The sequence below is a fragment of the Anolis sagrei genome, chromosome 6 (assembly GCF_037176765.1).
Source record: "Anolis sagrei isolate rAnoSag1 chromosome 6, rAnoSag1.mat, whole genome shotgun sequence".
Taxonomy (NCBI): domain Eukaryota; kingdom Metazoa; phylum Chordata; class Lepidosauria; order Squamata; family Dactyloidae; genus Anolis; species Anolis sagrei.
In genome coordinates, this window is record NC_090026.1 from 11,897,529 (window position 1) to 11,918,265 (window position 20,737).

The following is a 20,737-nucleotide window of genomic DNA, read 5'->3' on the forward strand; positions in this document are numbered from 1 at the left end:
TTAGATGTTAGAATTCTGTCTCCTTCTTATTAGCTGTTCCCTGTTGTTCAAATCAGACTTCAATAATATAATGTAGCATTTGGGGGAGAAAATGAAACCCAATAACCCGGCACCGGAGGACAAAATGGAAAAGACTTCCACGGCTACCATATATTTTCCTTTGGTGCTGAGGTAAGTTGGGACAAAGGACACCCAAACACTGCAGCAGACCAACATGCTGAAGGTGATGAACTTGGCTTCATTGAAACTGTCAGGCAACTTCCTGGCTAGGAAAGCCACCACGAAGCTGATGAAGGAGAGGAAGCCCATGTAGCTCAAAACACAGTAGAACATGGTGACGGAGCCTTCGTTACACTCCACAATGATTTCCTCTGTGATCAAATGCTTGTTGAAGTCTGGGAAGGGAGGAGACCATGCCAACCAAGCAGCACAAATACTTACTTGAACAAGGGAACATCCCAAGACGACATAATATGCCAATCTTTTCCCAATCCATTTGCGGAAAATGTGCCTTGACTGGGAACCCATAAAAGCCACAACCACAACCGTGGTTTTGGCCAGAACAGAAGACACCGCAATTGAGAAGATGATACCAAATGCCATTTGACGCAGGAGGCAAGTGAAATTATTGGGTTTTCCAATGAATAGCAAGGAGCTAAGGAAGCAAAGACACAGAGATGTGAGGAGTACGTAGCTAAGGCCCCGGTTGTTGGCTTTGACGATGGGAGTGTGTCGTTGCTTAATGAAGAGCGCAAGCACAAATGCTGTCAACAGAGAAAGGAAAAGAGACAAAGAAGCTAAAGTGATGCCCAAAGATTCCTCAACGGAAAGAAAGGTCTGAACTTTGGGAATACAGCGGTCTCTACCATGATTTGGATAGTCGTCTTCTGCGCAGCTGATGCAATTGTCTCTATCTGTAGAAAGATAAGATGCTAACGTTACCTTACAAAGCTACAATGCCATGGTCTCCTGAGTAGTTGATATAATAAATTTGGTCCATACAAGGAAATGAGCTAATGTTGAAGCTATGAGAATTGTTTTGAAATTTATTTTTTGAGACTCTGCTTCACTTTGATCTTTTTATACCATATGACTTTTAATATTGAATGCAATTAAAGAAATGTCTTATAATGAAAAAGAAACACATTTGAGAGTGGGAACAACATCCTGTGGCTATTTGGTTGGTGGTGGCCAGAAAATCACCCAGGAAAATACAAACACCATTTGGAGATAGATGGATGGATACATAGATAGATGTGAAGAGGCTTGGCTTCCTTTAACCTCAGAAGCATGTGTTTCAAATTTAGATTCTGCGGCGAGGAGTAGATGATACAACAGACATATTTTGCAAAACAAAGAACTGTGAGCAGCATGAAATAAAAAGGAAGTGCCACCATGAGATGCAGCTCAGTTGGCTTTTATAGAATTTCCAAGGACATTTTACACCTTACAAAATTCATTTTTCCTCCCAGGCTCTCTTCCTCTTCATCCCCTTTCATCCTCCCATGCTATCTTTGATTAGATGCTTATCAAAACAGTTCAGGAAAGCACAACTTTCCAATTACAGTCATTCAATATATCAATATACCATGTGGACTTTTTCCTTCCTTTAGGCATCAATTTTGGTCCAACCCATCAGACACTATTTTGTTTGAACAGTCTACATCTAAGACCTGGTTTGGGAGTTTACTGTCCTGTGAGTTCCTTGGTTTGACATTTAAGACCTTCAATAGATGTCTCCTTTTGCATCTCTAAAAAAGTTTTTTTTAATGTCAGGAGCGACTTCAGAAACTCCAATTTGCTTCTGGTGTGAGAGAATTGGCCATCTGCAAGGACGTTGCCCAAGGGAAACCCCAATGTTTTGATATTTTATCATCCCTGTGGTAGGCTTCTGTCATGTCCCTGCAATGGGGAGCTGGAGTTCTCTCATGTTCCTAGATTCGAACCTTCGACCTGTTGGTCTTCAGTCCTGCTGGCGCAAGGACCAAAGACCCATTGCGCCACTAGGGGCTCTAAAGAAGGTGATTGCCTGTTTATTGATGGGCCTGTTTCCTTGTTTGTTTCATTGCCCTGTAAGCCTGTTTTTCTCAGACTAAGGCTATTTATTTGATCAAACTATTCTTCATTCCATTGCTATTTATTAATAAAATGAAATCAAATTATATAAGTGTCAATTGAGCCCTTAAGATGGATAGATCGATGAATGGATGGATAGATAGATGAACTACAGCAATGAATGCTTCAACCTCCCAACAGATTTACTGCCATAGACCAGTCTATGATTACTGGGTATCTCCTATTTAAGTCTGGCAAGAGCTCTCTGATGTCTCCAACGCACAATTTTGCTCAGAGTCTTCACTTTTCCTAAACTGAAGAAATCTAGGAAGTGTACAATAAACATATGGCATAGCCCTTTGAGTGAAATTATTTGCATCTCTAAAGAAGGTGATTGCTTGTTTATTGCTGGGCCTGTTTTCATGTTTGTTTCATTGTCCTGTCAGCATGTTTTTATCATGGCAGATTCTAACACTAAAGCTATTTATTTGATCAAATTATTCTTCATTCCATTGCTATTTATTAATCAAATGAAATCAAATTAAATAGGTGTCCATTGTGCCCTTCAGATGGATAGCTAGATAGCTAGATAAATAGATGGACTACAGCAATGGCATAACCCTTTCAGTGAAATTCTCAAGGACACTTGTCCATAAATTGCAGACATGTACATTTTACACTGCAACTCATGTGAGAAGTCTCTTATCGGTGTCTTTATAAGTTATCAGTTTCCTCAACATGGGAGAACATGCCTCCTACCTGTCAGTTTTGCAACCTTCCCTTCAGGACATGGAGCACAATCATAGCAACAGAATGCCATCCCTTCTTTCTTTTTCTTGCTGTAGCCAGGAGAACACTTGGCATTACACAGAGAGGAAGGAGGCACCTATTCTTGAACAGAGACAATTCATTAGCACTGAAAAGATATCAATGGAAAGACTCCATTAAAAACAATCTACTAAGAAGTAAAGGAAGTTGTGGCACTGAGAAATAACACTGATGATTCTCAGTCAGTTAATATTCTCAGTTTTTCATGTTAGGGTAGATGTATTCAAGATTCATTCTCTCTACATTCAACAAAACGAATGAAGATGTGAGCATTGATTTAGATGTTGAAGGTGTTTTTGAATATTGTGACCTTATCGCATAACGTTTTGGTTCTATCCTAGGATATTTCCTAGACAGAGCCAGGTTGGGTCCTACCAAACCCATCATATGATGCAGGGCTACTTCTGGTGGGGCTCCATCCTGGAAAAGTTTTAGGATGGAGTCCTGAGAATATGGGAGGCTTCCTGTGTTCTCATTAAGTAAAATGGGGTGAGCGTGTGGGGATGGAGAAGCTGGATGGCAACACTTTTCCTTGTGGGATGGAGAAAGCACCAAAATGAGTGACTTGCCATACGTCTTTGTGAATTCTCTTGCTGTGCCCATTTTTTTGACCTCAATGTGATGAGGTCCTTGGACTGGGCCTCATAAAACCTGGAAGCATGAGAGACATTGATGGGAAAGGGTTTGGGGATGCTTTACATGTGATTCGCAACCCTTAGCGGCAAATTTTAGAAAGCTGATATTATCTCTAATTTGCCAGTGTGACAAACCAACCTCCTTCAAATGATTTATCTTGCCAATATGGCCACAGTCTCTCCAGGTAGACAATATAGGTGAAAGGACTACTACAAATTGTCAGTTTGGTGATGTTGCCAAAACTATAACTTCTACTTGGCTCATATGTGACAATTAATCTTTCAGTGATGTCTAGGGGTTTCAAGCTTCTACCACTGCAAATATTGTTGAATACCAGTCACTCCTGATATTAGTTCTATGATGTTGTGGACTTATGTCACTCCTTATAGTTGGCTATGTATCCCAACCACATCCTGAAGGACACAACAATGAAAGTTGGTGGTTGACGTGAGGAAATTACATAACTGCACACAGTCTGGATCAAGTAGTGTCTGTTCACTGGTTCTGCTCTCAGTCCAAAATAGGCTAGAATATGCACCCAGGTGATGTGGCATCCACATGACTGAGCCTCATCCAAAATTGGAAGTAAAACGGCCTAATAATGTATCTAATTTGGCTGCAATAAGTATGTTAGTCAGCATAGAGCATATTTAACAACGTACGCCTCATCTGCAATTAGCTAGCTGTCAATATTCATACCAGCACCCTTATTTCCCTGATGAAAATAAAAATGTATTTGACCTTCTTCTATAAATGTATTCATGAACCGAGCAACTTGAGAAATGTATGCTGTTTTCTGCTAGTTGGGCTGGATCTGGGATACCTCCAGGGCAGAAATATCTTCTGTATACATGCGACCTAAGCCTCCTAGCTCATGAGATCATAATAAAGTATATCATGTCAGAAGTAGTTTTATTACCTGAATGAAGCCTTTATGCCACTGGATTCTGTCCTCATTAATGGTGAACTCTTTGCCAGGAGGAGCATGTGGATCCAGGTTTCCTACCTTGTTGCCTAGATAGGAGTTGTTGGGGAAAGTGACTAAGTTTGTAATAGCAAACCCAGCTGCTAATTCTCCATGTTCATTAAAAGTAATTTCATCTCCAGCATTATTGTTGAATGAAATCCTTTGAATCAAAGAGTGAAGCTAAATGGAAAGAAAAAGCGATTCACACAACTCAGACTAGAAGGGCTTTGGAGTCTTTATGCTAAATTTCGACTCCTCTATTTTTCTACAGTCCCATTCTGAAGTGCAATAACAATTACATTTCAGTAAACCAGATTGTCACAATGTGTATTCTCAAGGTACTTATACGCGAGTATATGCCGACCCGAATATAAGCCAAGGCACCTAATTTTACCACAAAAAACTGGGAAAAAAATATTGACTCAAGTATAAGCTGAGGGTGGGAAATGCAGCTGCTATGGGTCAATTTCAAAATAAAAAATAGATACCAATACACTTACATTAATTGAGGCATCAGTAGGTTCAATAAAACTGTAATTTAAGATAAGACCGTCCAACTTGGATTAAACCATTATTCTAGCCTTTAATGTAAATGTGCTTGTGTATCCTTCCGATAATAATAAAGAGAGGAAAATAATTAATGTAATAATAATAATAGAGTAAAATAATGATGATGATGATGACAGCAACAATAACAACACAACAACAACAGAGTAAAATAATAAATAACCTTGACTCAGGTATAAGCTGAGGGGGACCTTTTCAGCCTAAAAAAGGGCTGAAAATCTAGGCTTATACTCGAGTATATACAGTACTTGATTAAGTATCCTATGAGACATTTAAATACATTGTAAGAATATAATAATAATAATAATAATAATGATAAGTTACAACATTGCAAAAACACATAATCAAAACACATAATCATTTTAAACCATTCAATTGAATGCACATATTAAAGCATCCATATAATTTAAAATTTAAATGTCCGTTTGTGAAGGGTCACACATTTCCCAAAATACTTCATTGATTGCTTCAAAATTTGGACACAATATAGCATTCAAACAGTTGAATGTTTTCATGTTTTCACATACCTACTATTATATAGATGTCACACCTGTGACAGATAAAAACATGTTTTACATCAAAAAGAGCATAGAAAATTTAGAGGCTTCCATTAAAAAAACAAGAGGTCCTAGAAGATTAGCATTAAAAATATGGAAAAATGGAAACCACTTTGGATGCCTAATACAGTAAAGTGGACACCTCTAGAAAGCTTATATGGAAAAGAGTTTGGCCCTATATGGTGGGAAGATTTGAAAGATAAAGGCTATTACTGCATTAAAGATATGTATGATATAAATGGTCAACTGATTCCCATGGACAGGATAATAGAAAAAATGGGAAATAAAAATTGGATAAAAGTACTAGGCCTATATAACAAACTTAAACAGGGGAAATATGAACAATGTCTAGGCAAAGAAAGTGTGCTTGAAAATATATTTATGAAAGAAGAAAGGTTTAGTAGGAGAATTATACAAAACAACGATAAAGGACGATGAACATGATGCAGTCAGAACATTACAAAATGCGTGGCAGAAGGAGAGGACACTCACAAAACAAACTATTGAGGAATTAAAGAAAGGGGTAAATAAAATTAAAATGGAAAAATATAAAGAATTAGAAAGGAAATTCATCTGGAAATGGTACAGGACACCAGCTCAATTAGCAAATATAGGAAGAGGATTAAGTCCAATGTGTTGGCACTGTAAAGTAGAGAAAGGCTGGTATGCACATATGTGGTAGGACTGTTTAAATACAAAAACTTTTTGGAATAAGATAATGAAAAAAAATGGGAAACTTTTCAAAATAACAAGTCAATATGGAATTTATGTTAATGGCAATTACAGGGAATAAAAATATTGATGTGAAGAACCAAAACGTATTTAAAGCAATGATTTTAGCAGGAAAGGTGGTAATAGCCTGGGGGTGGAGAGATGAAAACAAATGGAATATGGAAAATTGGAATAATTATTTATTTGAACAAGTCCAATCAGATATTATTGAATGTATAACCCAAGAAGTTTCACAGGAGGACAAAGCAAAAGAAATTAAAGAGAAATGGGCAACGTATATGAAATCGGTAGAAGAAGGCGAAGCCAGCATAGAAATTGTACAAAGATTGCAAAAGTTGTGTGCGTGGTTAAAAATAAAGATATAGAGAGAAATGTGGTGGGAGGGGTAGGAAAGGGTGGTGGGAGGAAGGGGGAGAAAAAAGAAGATAATAATAATAATAATAATAATAATAATAATGTAATATGAATAAACCTGTAAAGAATGAGAATAGATAATATAGAAATATGTTACTATAATGTATGCCTACAATAGACAAGTATTATCTGTTCAAATATGTTATTATTTTTCTTTTTCAATAATAATAATAAAAAACATCAAAAAGAGCACCAACTGCTGGACGTACATGCAACACATCGCGAAGCGACCATGTCAAGATCAGAGCCATCATTTGGGATCTGCGGTCTGGTTGTCTCCCACCGAGCCTGCCTGCTTGCCAAGCAGAACTGGGAGAAGGAGAGCAGAAAAAGGACGGTGGGGCAGGTAGGGAAATCCAGGGCAGGGAGAGGGGTGGGACATGGATCCAGGGAGGGAGGGAAGGAGGCAGGCAAAGAGGTAGGCCCAGCCCAAGCCCTGGGCTCCCATAGCCTCACACTTTGCCTGGCCTTGCCTGGCACCGCTTCACACCTGTGCGTCCAGGAAAGCTTGTGGCTCAGAGGAAGGAGGGATTGAATGCTAGGAAGAAAGAGATAGATTGGAGGGAAGAAAAGGAAAGGGCTTCCCAAAACACACTGATCATTGCTATAAAGACCAGTGTCATTGGTATTATTATCATTATTATATACACCAGTGTTATTATTATATAGATTATTATTATTTACACCACTATCATCATCATCATCATTATATAGACCTGGATGATGATGATATTATTATTATTATTATTATTATTATTATTATAATATAGGCAACAAGGCCAATCTTTAGAATTGTGCAGTTTAGATCTAGATACTGATTGCTTCTCACATATGTTGCGTGTTCTAGAGTTGTCAAACCAGACAATCTCTACTCGTATATCTGCACAGACAATGGAACAACAAAAAATATTGTATAACCACAAGAATTGCGAAATTACATATTTTAGAAACCCACTCTTTCTTTTTTCTTTCTTTTCCATTTAACGCATGGCCGAGTACAGCAAGTATTTCTATAAAATACATATTAAAATACAATAAACAAAAGCTAGACATAGAGTGGAAGTTTAAAATGTGTTATTATTAAAACTCTCTGAGTAGGCCTGGTGTAAGAGATAGATCTTCACTTGTGTCTTAAATTCCGACAGCTGATTTAGCTGTCGGAGCCCTACCGGCATGGTATTCTACTGTTGTTGTGTGGCCGAAAAGGTCCTCTGGGTTCAAGAAAGCAGGAGCACATGCCACCCAGCACATGCCACCCAGAGGATCTCCATGTTTGGTGCAGATTGCATAGTAGAAGGCGAACCTGTAGGTAACCAGGACCCAAACCATGTAGGGCTTTAAAGGTCTTGTAATTGGTCTGGCTAATGTATTTTGAACAAACTAGAGATTCCAAACTAGGTACTAGGGTAGCCCAATGTAAAGTGCTTTGCAGAAGTCCAACCTTGAGGTTACCAGCAAATGCACTACTATCTTCATGTCCTCCAAATCTAGGAAGAGGCGCAGCTGACATATCAGTCAGCTGGTAGTAAGCACTCCTGACCCTCACACCTACCTGGGCTAACATTTGGAGAGATGGATCCAGAAGCACTTCCAAGCTGTAAACACAGTCTTTCAGGGAGAGTGTAATCCCACCCAGAACTGATTAACATGCCTCCACCTGCAGATTAGGACCCTTGATTACAAACCTGTTTTGTCTGGATTCAGTTTCTATTTGTTTTTCCTCATCCAGTCCATTAGCATTTCCAGGCATTCATTCAGAGGATATCCTTAACTGAAGTTGTTTTTGAAAGGCATGGAGAAATCGGCATCCTGATAACACCCCAGCCCCATGCCTATGGATGATCTCTCTCAGTGACTTCATGTAAATATTATAGAGCATTGGGAATAGAATGACACCTTGTGGGACACCACGTAACAGCTCCTTCTTGGGAAGAGAGCAATGACCAATCTCGATAAAATAGTGAACAATAGAGACATCACACTGGTAACGAAGATCCGCATAGTCAAAGCAATGGTATTTCCTGTAGTAACCTATGGATGTGAGAGATGGACCATAGGGAAGGCTGAGCGAAGGAATATAGACACTTTTGAACTCTGGTGCTGGAAGAAAAATTCTGAGAGTGCCTTGGACCGCGAGAAGATCCAACCAGTCCATACTTCAGAAAATAAAGCCCTACTGCTCATTGAAGGGAAGGATATTAGAGGCAAAGATGAAGTACTTTGGCCACATCTTGAGAAGACAGGAAAGCTTAGAGAAGACAATGATGCTGGGGAAAATGGAAGGAAAAAGGAAGAGAGGCCAACCAAGGGCAAGATGGATGGATGGTATCCTTGAAGTGATTGGCTTGACTCTGAAGGAGCTGGGGGTGGTGAAGGCCAACAGGGAGCTCTGGCGTGGGCTGGTCCATGAGGTCACGACAAGTCGGAAGTGACTGAACGAATAAACAACAACAAAAAGCTATCCCCAAGCACTACCATTTGGAACCTGTCTGAGGGGTATGACTGGAACCACTGCAGCCTGCTTGTCTAGAAACATAAATGGAACAGATATAATATTGTAAAGTTATGATATTGTGGTTGCAATATCTGGAAAAGAATGGAAGATATTGAGATGAGACAAGGGCAACATTTACACAGCCATATAATGCTCAGTGTAAACTCACATAATGAAGTTTATCTAAACTAAACTGTATTTCATGAGTCCATACTGACCATCCAATGCAGTGTCCAACTGTATTGTATGGCAGTTTAGATGGACTCAAAATTACACTGATATCTTAGAAAGGTTTTGAGACAAATATTTCAATGACCACTACATATCAAACATCAAATGGAACATTGGTTTTAGTAAAAGATTTTTTTCAGTAAGCTATTACCTTCCAAAACTGCTGGTGAGAGGCCAATATGTTTGGATTTTCCTTTCTTCCGTCATGAAGTCTAGATGAAGTCATGGTATGGAAGGCATGCACAAGAGCATACACAGCGTTGTAGATGCTGTAGCTGTGGCCAGTCATTCTCATGTCAAAAAAGGGAGTTGGAAGGCTCTCTAGTTTCTCCTCCTTGGTGCAGCCTCTGAGGAATCTTGCTGGAACATCGTGTGATGGAAGGAAACAGTCAAAGCTTTGCTCCCAGAACTCTTTGATGAAACCATTTCCTTTGTCATCAGAAGGGTGGATAGCCTGAAGGTATTCCTGGAAACCTTCAATGTCTTTTGACTGCAGAGCAAAAGAGATAGCACCATGAACTGCTTGCATATTGAACCCCTTTTGAAGGGTCTGTAAAGCAACATCAATTTGTGCTGTCATGATCCACACTTTCACAGGAAAGCTCATGTCATCTATAGAAGTGAACATAGTTGCAGAGAGAAAAAAAGTCAGCCATGTGAACGTTCCCACTTCCCCATACAGGATCGTCACATTTTCTTTGCCATTCATGAAGGTGGCTATATTACTGAGGAAGTGTTCAAACATGTCATTTAAACCTAAATCTTTTGGAAGAAGGACTTTAGAAGAAACACAGATTCCATTCTGCGAAAACATTGGCTCCAGTGTTGACAAGAAATGCTCCCCACTTTTTGTATCCTTTGTAATGAGCCTGACCCATTTCCATTCAAAATACAGAAGTAGTTGGACGATTCCCCTGATCTGGAAATCCTCGTTGGGGACCATGCGATAAAAGAAATGGGCATCTGTTCGATCATTTGTCCTTGGCTCAAATGAACCATAAGAAACCTACATGAATAAACAAACAAACAAACAAATAAATAAATAAATAGTGCAGACAATGGAACAAGGGTATTCATCTACTTCCTTTTTAGTTTTCCCTACCTTTTCATCCAGAAGGATTCTAATATCTGCCTATTAGGCAATGCGATATAGTTGAATAATATAGTTCATCTTGTTAAGCACTAAAACTTCAATTACAATTTTAAGAAAGCTATATACCTACATACATACACACACACACACACACACACACTGGTGTATATACCTGGTGCCACCCGGGCTTCCTTCCTTCCTTCCTTCCTTCCTTCCTTCCTTCCTTCCTTCCTTCTTTTTTTCTTTGCCTTCCTTTCTTTCCTCCTTTGTCTTTCCTTCCTTCCTCCCTTTCCTCTTTCTTTCCCCTCCTTTCCTTCTTTCCATCCCCTCATGTCACCTTTCTCTTTAAGTGATGGGACAGGCCACCTCACCCAGAAACAATCTTTGTGATACAAACAGATACAGATGGACACACACACCCAAGCTATCACTGTCTTTCCTCTATGCATTTTAAATTTCTATATATAGTTGTGAAAACTGCACATTGAAGGAAGAAAATCAGTTCTGTTGAAAGGTATGGTTAATTCTCCACATTCGTTTGGATTGTAGCACAAGACCCCATGAAACACCAAAGAAGAAACAGCTGGTTTTTTTAAAATCTGAGAGAACAATGGGAATTTATCCAAAACTGACTTACAGAAGTGAATCTGATGGTTTTAAATAAAAGTACTAATTAAACTTTTATTGCATGTTATAAATCAAGATTTTATTGGCCTGGAATGGAAGGTGGAGCAAGGTAAGTTCCAAATAACACCTTTAGCATTAGCATCCTATAATAAGGTCACCATAACTGAGATGACATTTGCTCCAGCATGCTCCTTCTTCCCCTCAGAAGGTAGGAACATGGCAGAATATCTTATGTGTCATTGTCATGTATCTTCAAGTTGTTTGGGGATTTCTGATGCGAAGAGTGTTTGATCCACCAATGCTTCCACTCTGTGCTCTATGACCAAATGGGGAATTGAACTGTGGTCTCCAAAGTTGTTACCCAATCCTCAAACTACTATCCCATATTGGCTCTAAAATGAATAAGCATATCATGTTGCTAAAGTTCCATTAGACAATCAGAGATATCTCTTCAAACAAAAGCTATGTTAAATGAAAACATGTAGGGTGAATGGGAAATTGTAGGATTAAGCTCAGAGAGATGAAGTGAAGAAGTTCCCACATCCACAGTCTTGGACAGTAATACTTCCCCTTGTAATCGTTCAGCCCACCATGATTTCTGGAGCAATACTTCTTTCCCCAACAAACAGAAAATATAATAACTCTACAGCTTCACTCACACTCTGTGTATTTACCACTCAAATCAGGAAATTACTAGCAGTTGAACAAGGAAGAAAGAGCTACTCCTGAGATTTAGAAAATCTTCAGAACCCCCAAGATCAAATCCTACCTGTGGAATCTTGTAAATGCCCAAGATATCTGCCATGTAGGAGGAAGTTTCAGAATCAAGTCCTCCAATCACTCCGATGAGATTGTTTTGGAGGCCACACTTGTAGTTAGGAACAAATGTTTGGGATTTGTAGAGAAGGTCCAAAGTGACTCGGTAGATCAAGTTTGCACTAGAATAGCTGTCATAGATGTGGAAACCAAGAGTGATGTTGGGCAAGATCTTAGGGTCCTGATTGATCTCATTAATGGCAAACACCAAGGCCAGGATGTGTTGGTAGTACTTCACTAGCACTCTGTAAAGTTATGGTAAAGTTATACCAGTCGGTTAGAAGAGGATTCTGTAGCACTTCTGGAATAATCACAATATTTGTTTAACCCTCATTTGGTTGAAAAGATTCTAGCTGGGAGATTGAAACACTTCTTTTTGGAGCCTAAATGAAATTGAAATGCTTCAAAGCATGGTGTTAATTAAAACATTAATTTTAAAATAGTTATTTAAACCAAATGCAGTCAACCATCTAACTATAGTCTACACGAATGATTCAAACAATTTCAGATTGGAATAATAATAGACTAATCAAACATAGACAAAACAGACTTTAGAATTTCCTGAAAAACCAACAATGGAAAAACTGCTCAGGATTTCCATATGAATAGGTTTAAAAGGATTCAAGTGATAAAATCAATATCCTCCATTGGGTATGCCTAACTGTTTATTTCCACTGCAGAATGAATGCAGTTTGGCACCATTTTAACTGCCAAGGCTCAATGCTCTAGAATCCTGGAGTTCGTAGTTTGGTGAGGAACTAGCATTCTTTGGCAGAGAAGGCTCTTGTAAACCTACAGCTCCCAATTTTCTATAACATTGAGAAATGATAGCTAGTGATGCTAAATTGCATTAATTCCATGATGTAGATGCACCTTTGATTTGTCTCTAAGTAGACAGGCAGAGAAATGAACTGTTGAGATACACTACATACTGACAATCTACATTATCAGAAAGAATTCCTTCCCAACCTTTTCCCATCAGCTATTGAAAAAGAAAGGAACATTTCTTCTCAGATCAAGCAGAAGAAATCAGTTCAATTTCTTTCACATTTCCCCATTATAGAATCAGTGAAGTTTGCCAACCTCTGAGGATGCTTGTCAGAGATGCAGGCGAAACATCAGGAGTGAATGCTTCCAGAACATGGCCATACAACCCGAAAAAACCTACAACAACCCATACATGTTAAAATTATTACATACAATATTAAGCCTTAGGTGATGGATAGAATACAAATTTATTCCTTACATTGGCAGGCCGTATGACTCCTGAGAAGGACGCCTTCGGAATGAAATTTGGGGTTCCAACTGATAGATATGAGTTGCAATCCCACCAATGAGGACTTCATTAGGCCGGTGCCATTCATGTGGAATACGAACGTGTTCCGTTGGTGTGCAATTCATGCTACGCACTTTGCATATGGCATGAATGGCCAGGAAAGCCGGCAGCACTAAGATCAACATCAAGGCGTCTGGTTGCAATGCTTCCCTCTAATGGTGGACTTTTCTTAGTCTTCTGACAATGTGACTGCTAGCATCAGTCTTGCTTGGAAAAGCTGAGTTCCAAAAATTGAATGCCTTCTGGCTTGCTAACAGTATTTTCAACTGTTCAGGTTGTTGTAACTCTGTCTACCCCCAATATCTAGTTTTAGCTTTGAACAGAGTACTCAAGTATTTATTATCTTTTCAGATTTTCTTTATTGTGTCCTCTGGAAACGCCACTGTGGCTTTGATGATGACATGATTACAGTGATTTCGATAATGAGCAGGAGAGAACTACTTCTGTAATTTTTCTGTTTTTCTTGCCTTTTCAAAAACTTGATAACATCAACATGTTTAAAAGATTTCAATACAACTGACTTCTAATTCAAGGATGGCAGCAAAAATTAAGCAATTCACATGGAATTTAGCAAATTTTAGGAACTGAAATACAAGTGCTAGAATAGGCATGCCATTGTCCTGAGACAAAGGAGCCCACAGTCCTAAATCCTCCTTATTGTTGTCAACAACTTGTATCTGACTTATAGTGATCCTAAGGTGATCCTATAATGGGGTTTTCTTGGCAAGATTTGTTCCATATGGGCTTGCCTTTGCCTTCTTTTGACCCTGAGGGAGCGTGACAAAGGTTGGATCTACACTTTTACATAATGCAGTATGGAACTGTAGTGTATGCTCAGTGTACATAAGGAGTTTCCAAATTAAGGTCCGCAGGCTGAATTCAGCCCACAAAGCTCTTTACCCCAGACCTCACTGTTACTGCCACACATGTATGCATGCATGCATGCTCGCCATATGCATGGGTGTGGAGGCGGTAACGGCGAGTGAGTGTGTGTGGTGACAGTGGGTATGCAGTGGTTGTAAGTGACAGTGGCGGGTATGTGGTGGCAATAGTGGTGGTGGCTGTGTGTTTGTGGCAGTGAACAGATGGCATAGCAGAGTTTCCAAATTAATGTCCGTGGGCTGAATTTGGCCCGCCAAGGTCTTTACCCCAGACCTCACTGTTACTGTGACATGTGCATGCATGCATGCTTGCCATATGCATGGATGAGGCGGTGGTAACGGCCAGTGAGTATGTGTGGTGACAATGGGTATGCAGTGGTTGTAAGTGACAGTGGTGGGTATGTGATGGCAATAGTGGCAGTGGCTGTGTGTTTGTGGCAGTGGACAGATGGCATGGCAGAGTTTCCAAATTAAGGTCCGCGGGCTGAATTCGGCCCGCCAAGGTCTTTACCCCAGACCTCACTGTTACTGTCACATGTGCATGCATGCATGTTTGCCATATGCATGGGTGTGGAGGCGGTAACAGCCAGTGAGTGTGCGTGGTGACAGTTGGTGTAAGTGATGGCAGGTATGTGGTAGCAATAGTTGCAGTGGCTGTGAGTTTGTGGCAGTGAATAGATGGCATGGCAGACACATGCCGCATGTGCACATACCCAACACACGCATGCATGCACAATGCACGTACTCACACAGAATTAAAATCTGACCTCACAACAGTCTGAGAGACCATGAAACCGCTCTCCACTAAAAAGTTTTGGGAGCCCTCCTGTAGATCCATATAATAATAATTATAATAGTAATAATAATAACAAATACACCTAATAATAAATAAATAAACAAGAAATTTTCCTTGCTTAGTTTCCAATATACCCCACAACCTCTGAGGATGCCTGCCATAGATGTGGACGAAACGTCAGGAGAGAATGCTTCTGGAACATGGTGCTCCAGCTTTGCTGGGTGCTACGCAGCTCCGGTGCTCCCACCTCATATAGCTGCACTAACCAATCAGCCGCAGGTCCTTTCAAATTGGCTGTCACAGCATGCATTTTTGCTTCCTCAGATGGAAAAGTTGGACCACAGTCCTGCATATAATGTCTCACATTTATGAGGAAGTATGACAACTGGCTCGGCTCTCCATTGAACTTAACTCTGAGATCTCCTTGGAGACCAGGCCCCATTTGACTCAGTCAAATGAGGCCTGGAGATAGAGGACACAAGTTGGACACAGAGGAAACAAGCTTGAATGTGTCCAGAGGAGGGCGACTAAAATGAGAACAAGCCCTATGAGGAGCGGCTTAAGGAGCTGGGCATGTTTAGCCTGAAGAAGAGAAGGCTGGGAGGAGATATGATAGCCATGTATAAATATGTGAGAAGAAGCCACAGGGAGGAGGGAAGCAAGCTTGTTTTCTGCTTCCTTGGAGACTAGGACGCGGAACAATGACTTCAAACTACAAGCGAGGAGATTCCATCTGAACATGAGGACGAACTTCCTGACTGTGAGAGCCGTTCAGCAGTGGAACTCTCTGCCCCGGAGCGTGGTGGAGGCTCCTTCTTTGGAAGCTTTTAAACAGAGGCTGGATGGCCATCTGCCAGGGGTGATTTGAATGCAATATTCCTGCTTCTTGGCAGGGGGTTGGACGGGATGGCCCATGAGGTCTCTTCCAACTCTTTGATTCTATGATTCTATATGGCTTCCATTGACTCCAATCGGGTCTCCAGAGCACGAACTCTGACAGGTATTTGATCCCAGCCCCCGGTAGGGGTTTTATCTTTTCTCCGAAGCGTGACTCCTCTTAACCTGGGACACTGGGTTGAACTCAGCGCTGCTCCAAGTTCATTTTCCAGCAGCGATATGCCATCCGCATTCTGAGGTGATTTTTCCTCAGATGTCATATTACCCAGCTTGTGGCTTATTTTCTCCTATATTTTCAGTCAATTTCCTCTCACTGGATTTCCAGGAAGAGATGATTTTAGTCAGTTGTATGTAAGAGGTGATTTTAGTCAGTTTGTGTCCGGATCTGTAGCTTTCTGGCGAAATAATTACCTCACAAACAAAGTTGGGAAGATTTAATTCAAAAGCATGCAGTAGCGAACACAACAAAGCTTCAACTGACAGTTTAGTTCCCTCATGCCTCCCCTGCATTGCTCCCGTTTCCATGGCAACCCTCTCCCAATTTCAAACATACACTGGAAAGGTCTATGTCATGGCCGTATTTCCTGGCTTCACACCAAACCAGGAATTAAGGTCATGACAGAGATCATGAAACTGTCCTCCACTAAAAGGTTTGGGGACCCCTCATCTATATAAATAAAAATGTAATTTTCGTTTGTGGGATTAACAGAACTCAAAAACCAAGGGGCGAATTGATACCAAATTTGGACAGCATCCACCTAACAACCCAATCTATGTCCTTCAATCATTTTTTTTATTTTGTCATTTGGGAGTTGTAGTTCTTGGGATTTATAGTTCACCTACAATCAAAGCGCATTCTGAACTCCACCAATGATGGGAACTGAACCAAACTTGGCACACAGAACACCCATGATCAACAGAAAATACTGGAAGGGTTTGGTGAGCATTGACCTTGAATTTTGGAGTTGTAGTTCACTTACATCCAGAAAGCACTGTGGAGTCAAACAATGATGGATCTAGACTAAACTTGGCATGAATACTCCATATGCCCAAATATGAACACAGATGGAGTTTGGGGGAAATAGGCCTTGACATTTGGGAGTTGTAGTAACTGGGATTTATAGTTCACCTACAATCAATGAGCATTCTGAACTCCACCAATGATGGAGTTCAACCAAACATGGCATACAGGACTTCCATTGTAGGGGCAATTCATTTTTCTAAATCCCGTCTCTCTCACCATGACTAACAGAACACACTGGAAGGGTTTGGTGGGCATTGACCTTGAGTTTGGGAGTTGTAGTTCACCTACATCCAGAGAGCACTGTGGACTCAAACAATGATGGATCTGGACCAAACTTGACACAAATATTCCATATGCCCAAATATGAACACAGATGGAGTTTGGAGGAAATAGACCTTGGCATTTGGGAGTTGTAGTTACTGGGATTTATAGTTCACCTATAATCAAAGAGCATTCTGAACCCCACCAACGACAGAATTGGGGCAAATTTCTCACACGGAACCCCCATGACCAACAGAAAATACTTAAGGCCATCCAGTCCAACTCTCTTCACCAGGGAAAGAAAATCTAATCAAAGCCCTCCTGACAAAGAGCCATCCAGTCATAGATATAGATATATATGATTCACACACACGGAGATATAGTATCATAGATTTGAAAGGGACCCCTAAAGAAGGACAATGATATGTTGCATGTTCCCGAGTAGCAAACCAGACACTCTCCACATCATCACTGACAAAGACACAAGAAGAAATACTATTATTTACCCACAAGCAGAAAGAAATTACATAGATTAGATGCCATTACTTTATTTTCCAGATCACCAGACTGGGCCACAGCAACGCGTGGCAGGGGACAGCTAGTATATAATAATAATTATAATGTCCTATATATTTTTTTGGTTTTTAAGTATCTTCTGCTGTATTTTTCTGTGTTTTTATGAGTGATGGTCACTTGTTGGCCTGAGAGGTGTATAGTGTCCAAATTTGGTGTCAATTCATCCAGTAGTTTTTGAGTTATGTTAATCCCACAAATGAACTTTACATTTTTATTGATATAGAAGATTGTCGAAGACTTTCATGGCCGGAATCACTGGGTTGTTGTAGGTTTTTCGGGCTATATGGCCATGTTCTAGAAGCATTCTCTCCTGATGTTTCGCCTGCATCTATGGCAAGCATCCTCAGAGGTTGTGAGGTCTGTTGGAACTAGGAAAATTGGGTTTATATATCTGTGGAAAGTCCAGGGTGGGAGAAGGAACTCTTGTCTGTTGGAGCTAGGTGTAAATGTTTCAGTTGGCCACCTTGAATAGCATTTGATGGCCAGGAAACCATGAAAATGAACAAAATCTGGCTACCAGTATTAAAAAAACTCTAAAATTATAACAGTAAAAATACACTCAAACTACAGGGAAACTCCAGAGAGGAAACATTCAGAGACAGCTAATCACCTTTCAACAAAAGATTCCCCCAGACACTATCAAGCCACACCTAAAAACTGCCAGGCCATCAAATGCTGAATGAAGCAGAGCGTGTTTGAGGACCGGGACATCCATAGGGACACCAAGGTGCTTGTTTAATAAGGCTACTAGCTGTCCCCTGCCACGTGTTGCTGTGGCCCACATGGGAGTTCTGTGTGGGGGTTTGACCCAATTCTATCGTTTGTGTGGTTCAGAATGCTCTGTGATGGTAGGTGAACTATAAATCCCAGCAACTACAACTCCCAAATGTCAAGATTCTATTTTCCCCAAACTCCACCAGTGTTCACATCTGGGCATATTGAGTATCCGTGTAGAGTTTGGTCCAGATCCATCATTGTTTGAGTCCACAGTGATTGCTGGATGTAGGTGAACTACAACTCCAAAACCAAAGGACACTGCCCACCAAACCCTTCCAGTATTTTCTGTTGGGCATGAGAGAGCTGTGTGCCAAGTTTGGTTCAATTCCATCATTGGTGGAGTTCAGAATGCTCTTTGATTGTAGGTGAACTATAAATCCCAGCAACTACAACTCCCAAATGACAAGATCATTTTTTTATAGTGAAGGACATAGATTGGGTTGTTAGGTTATGCTGTCCAAATTTAGTGTCAATTCGTCCACTGGATTTTGAGTTCTGTTAATCCCACAAACGAACATTATATTTTTATTTATATAGATTGTTCTCCCAATCCTGCTATACGCCTGCGAGACGTGGACCGTCTACAGTTGTCACATGGAACTCCTGGAACGATTCCATCAGCACTGCCTCCGAAAAATCCTGCAAATTTCTTTGGAAGACAAGCAGACAAATGTCAGTGTGCTGGAAGAAGCAAAGACCACCAGCACTGAAGCGATGGTCCTCCACCATCAACTCCGCTGGACTGGCCATGTTGCCCGGATGGCCGACCACCGTCTCCCAAAGCAGTTGCTGAAGAATGGAAAACGGAACGTTGTAGGACAGGAAAAGAGATGTAAAGATTGGCTCAAAACCAACCTTTAAAACTCTGGCATAGACACTGAAAACAGGGAAGCCCTGGCTCTTAACTACTTTGCTCCTTGTCAAAGTTAGCTGCAATAAGTTTTCACAGGAAAAGACATTTTGACCCAGCCAGGACTTCAAAGAAGAAGCCTAATAAACTGTTCAGCTAAAGCTTCAAAGTTTCAAGCAGAATGATGTAGTTGGGATTATAAACAAGGAGGGAGATTAGCATGCATCCCCCCCCCCAAGTATTTTAGATTTTTTGATAAGAGATGCTCAAACTGTAATGGAATATTTAATAGTATATTTTTGAAAATCCATTAATTTACATGTGTGAACAGAGTTAGGTAACAACAACAACAACACTTTATTTATACCCTGCTACCATCTCCCCAAGGGACTCGGTGCGACTTACATGAGGCTGAGCCCAAAATACAACAATACAAGCAATAGCAGTAACAATACAAGCAATTTAAAATAACAAAACAATAAACAATAACACGTGCATTATCAATAGGACAACACACTTTAAAATCTATGGGTAGGCCAAATGTAATTAAAATTAAAAGATTAAAAATAATGCTGGACATGGACGAAAAAGTGATAAGGCAGTTTATGGGAACATACAAGCAGACCTAAATATATAAAGTGCTTTGGAGGACAAAGTGCTATGGGATCATTATTCTGGGAAGGCGCACTGGAACAACCACGTCTTCAAGCTCCTCTTAAAGACTGCCAAAGTTGGGGCATGCCTGATGTCTTTAGGAAGAGAGTTCCAGAGTTGAGGGGCCACCACCGAAAAGGCCCTCTCTCTCGTCCCCACCAATCGTGCTTGCGATGCAGGTGGGAGCGTGAGCAGCGTGAGCAGGGCCTCCCCAGATGATCGAAGAGATCGTGTGGGTTCGTATACAGAGATGCAGTCACAAAGGTAGGCGGGTCCCAAACCATTCAGGGCTTTGTAGGTAAAAACCTGCACCTTGAATTGGGTTCGGAAAATGAATGGCAGCCAGTGGAGCTCCTTGAACAGGAGGGTTGACCGCTCCCTGTAAGGAGTCCCGGTTAACAACCTGACTGCCGCCCGTTGGACCATCTGGAATTTCCGAGCCGTTTTCAAGGGCAGCCCCACATAGAGTGCATTACAGTAATCCAGTCTAGAGGTGACTAAGGCATGGACCGACCTGGCCAGATCCGCCTTCACGAGGTACGGTAGCAGTTGGCACAGGAGTGTTAATTGTGCAAAGACCCTCCCAGCCACCGATGCCTGAGCCTCAAGCGTAAGTGTTGAATCCAGGAGGACACCCAAACTGTGGACCTGTGACTTCAGTTAGGTAA

General features: G+C 40.7%; 1 protein-coding gene across 1 annotated transcript; it reads right to left on the bottom strand.

Annotated features, from left to right (window-relative positions):
* On the bottom strand, positions 1–10,424 carry LOC132779222 (vomeronasal type-2 receptor 116-like). The gene is made up of 4 exons (XM_067469456.1): positions 9,633–10,424; positions 4,439–4,666; positions 2,815–2,941; positions 1–914 (listed from the first exon to the last, which is right to left on the bottom strand). Exons 1-4 carry the CDS (start codon positions 10,422–10,424, stop codon positions 1–3), a joined length of 2,061 nt encoding a protein of 686 aa, XP_067325557.1.
* Positions 10,425–20,737: the final 10,313 nt, after the last annotated feature.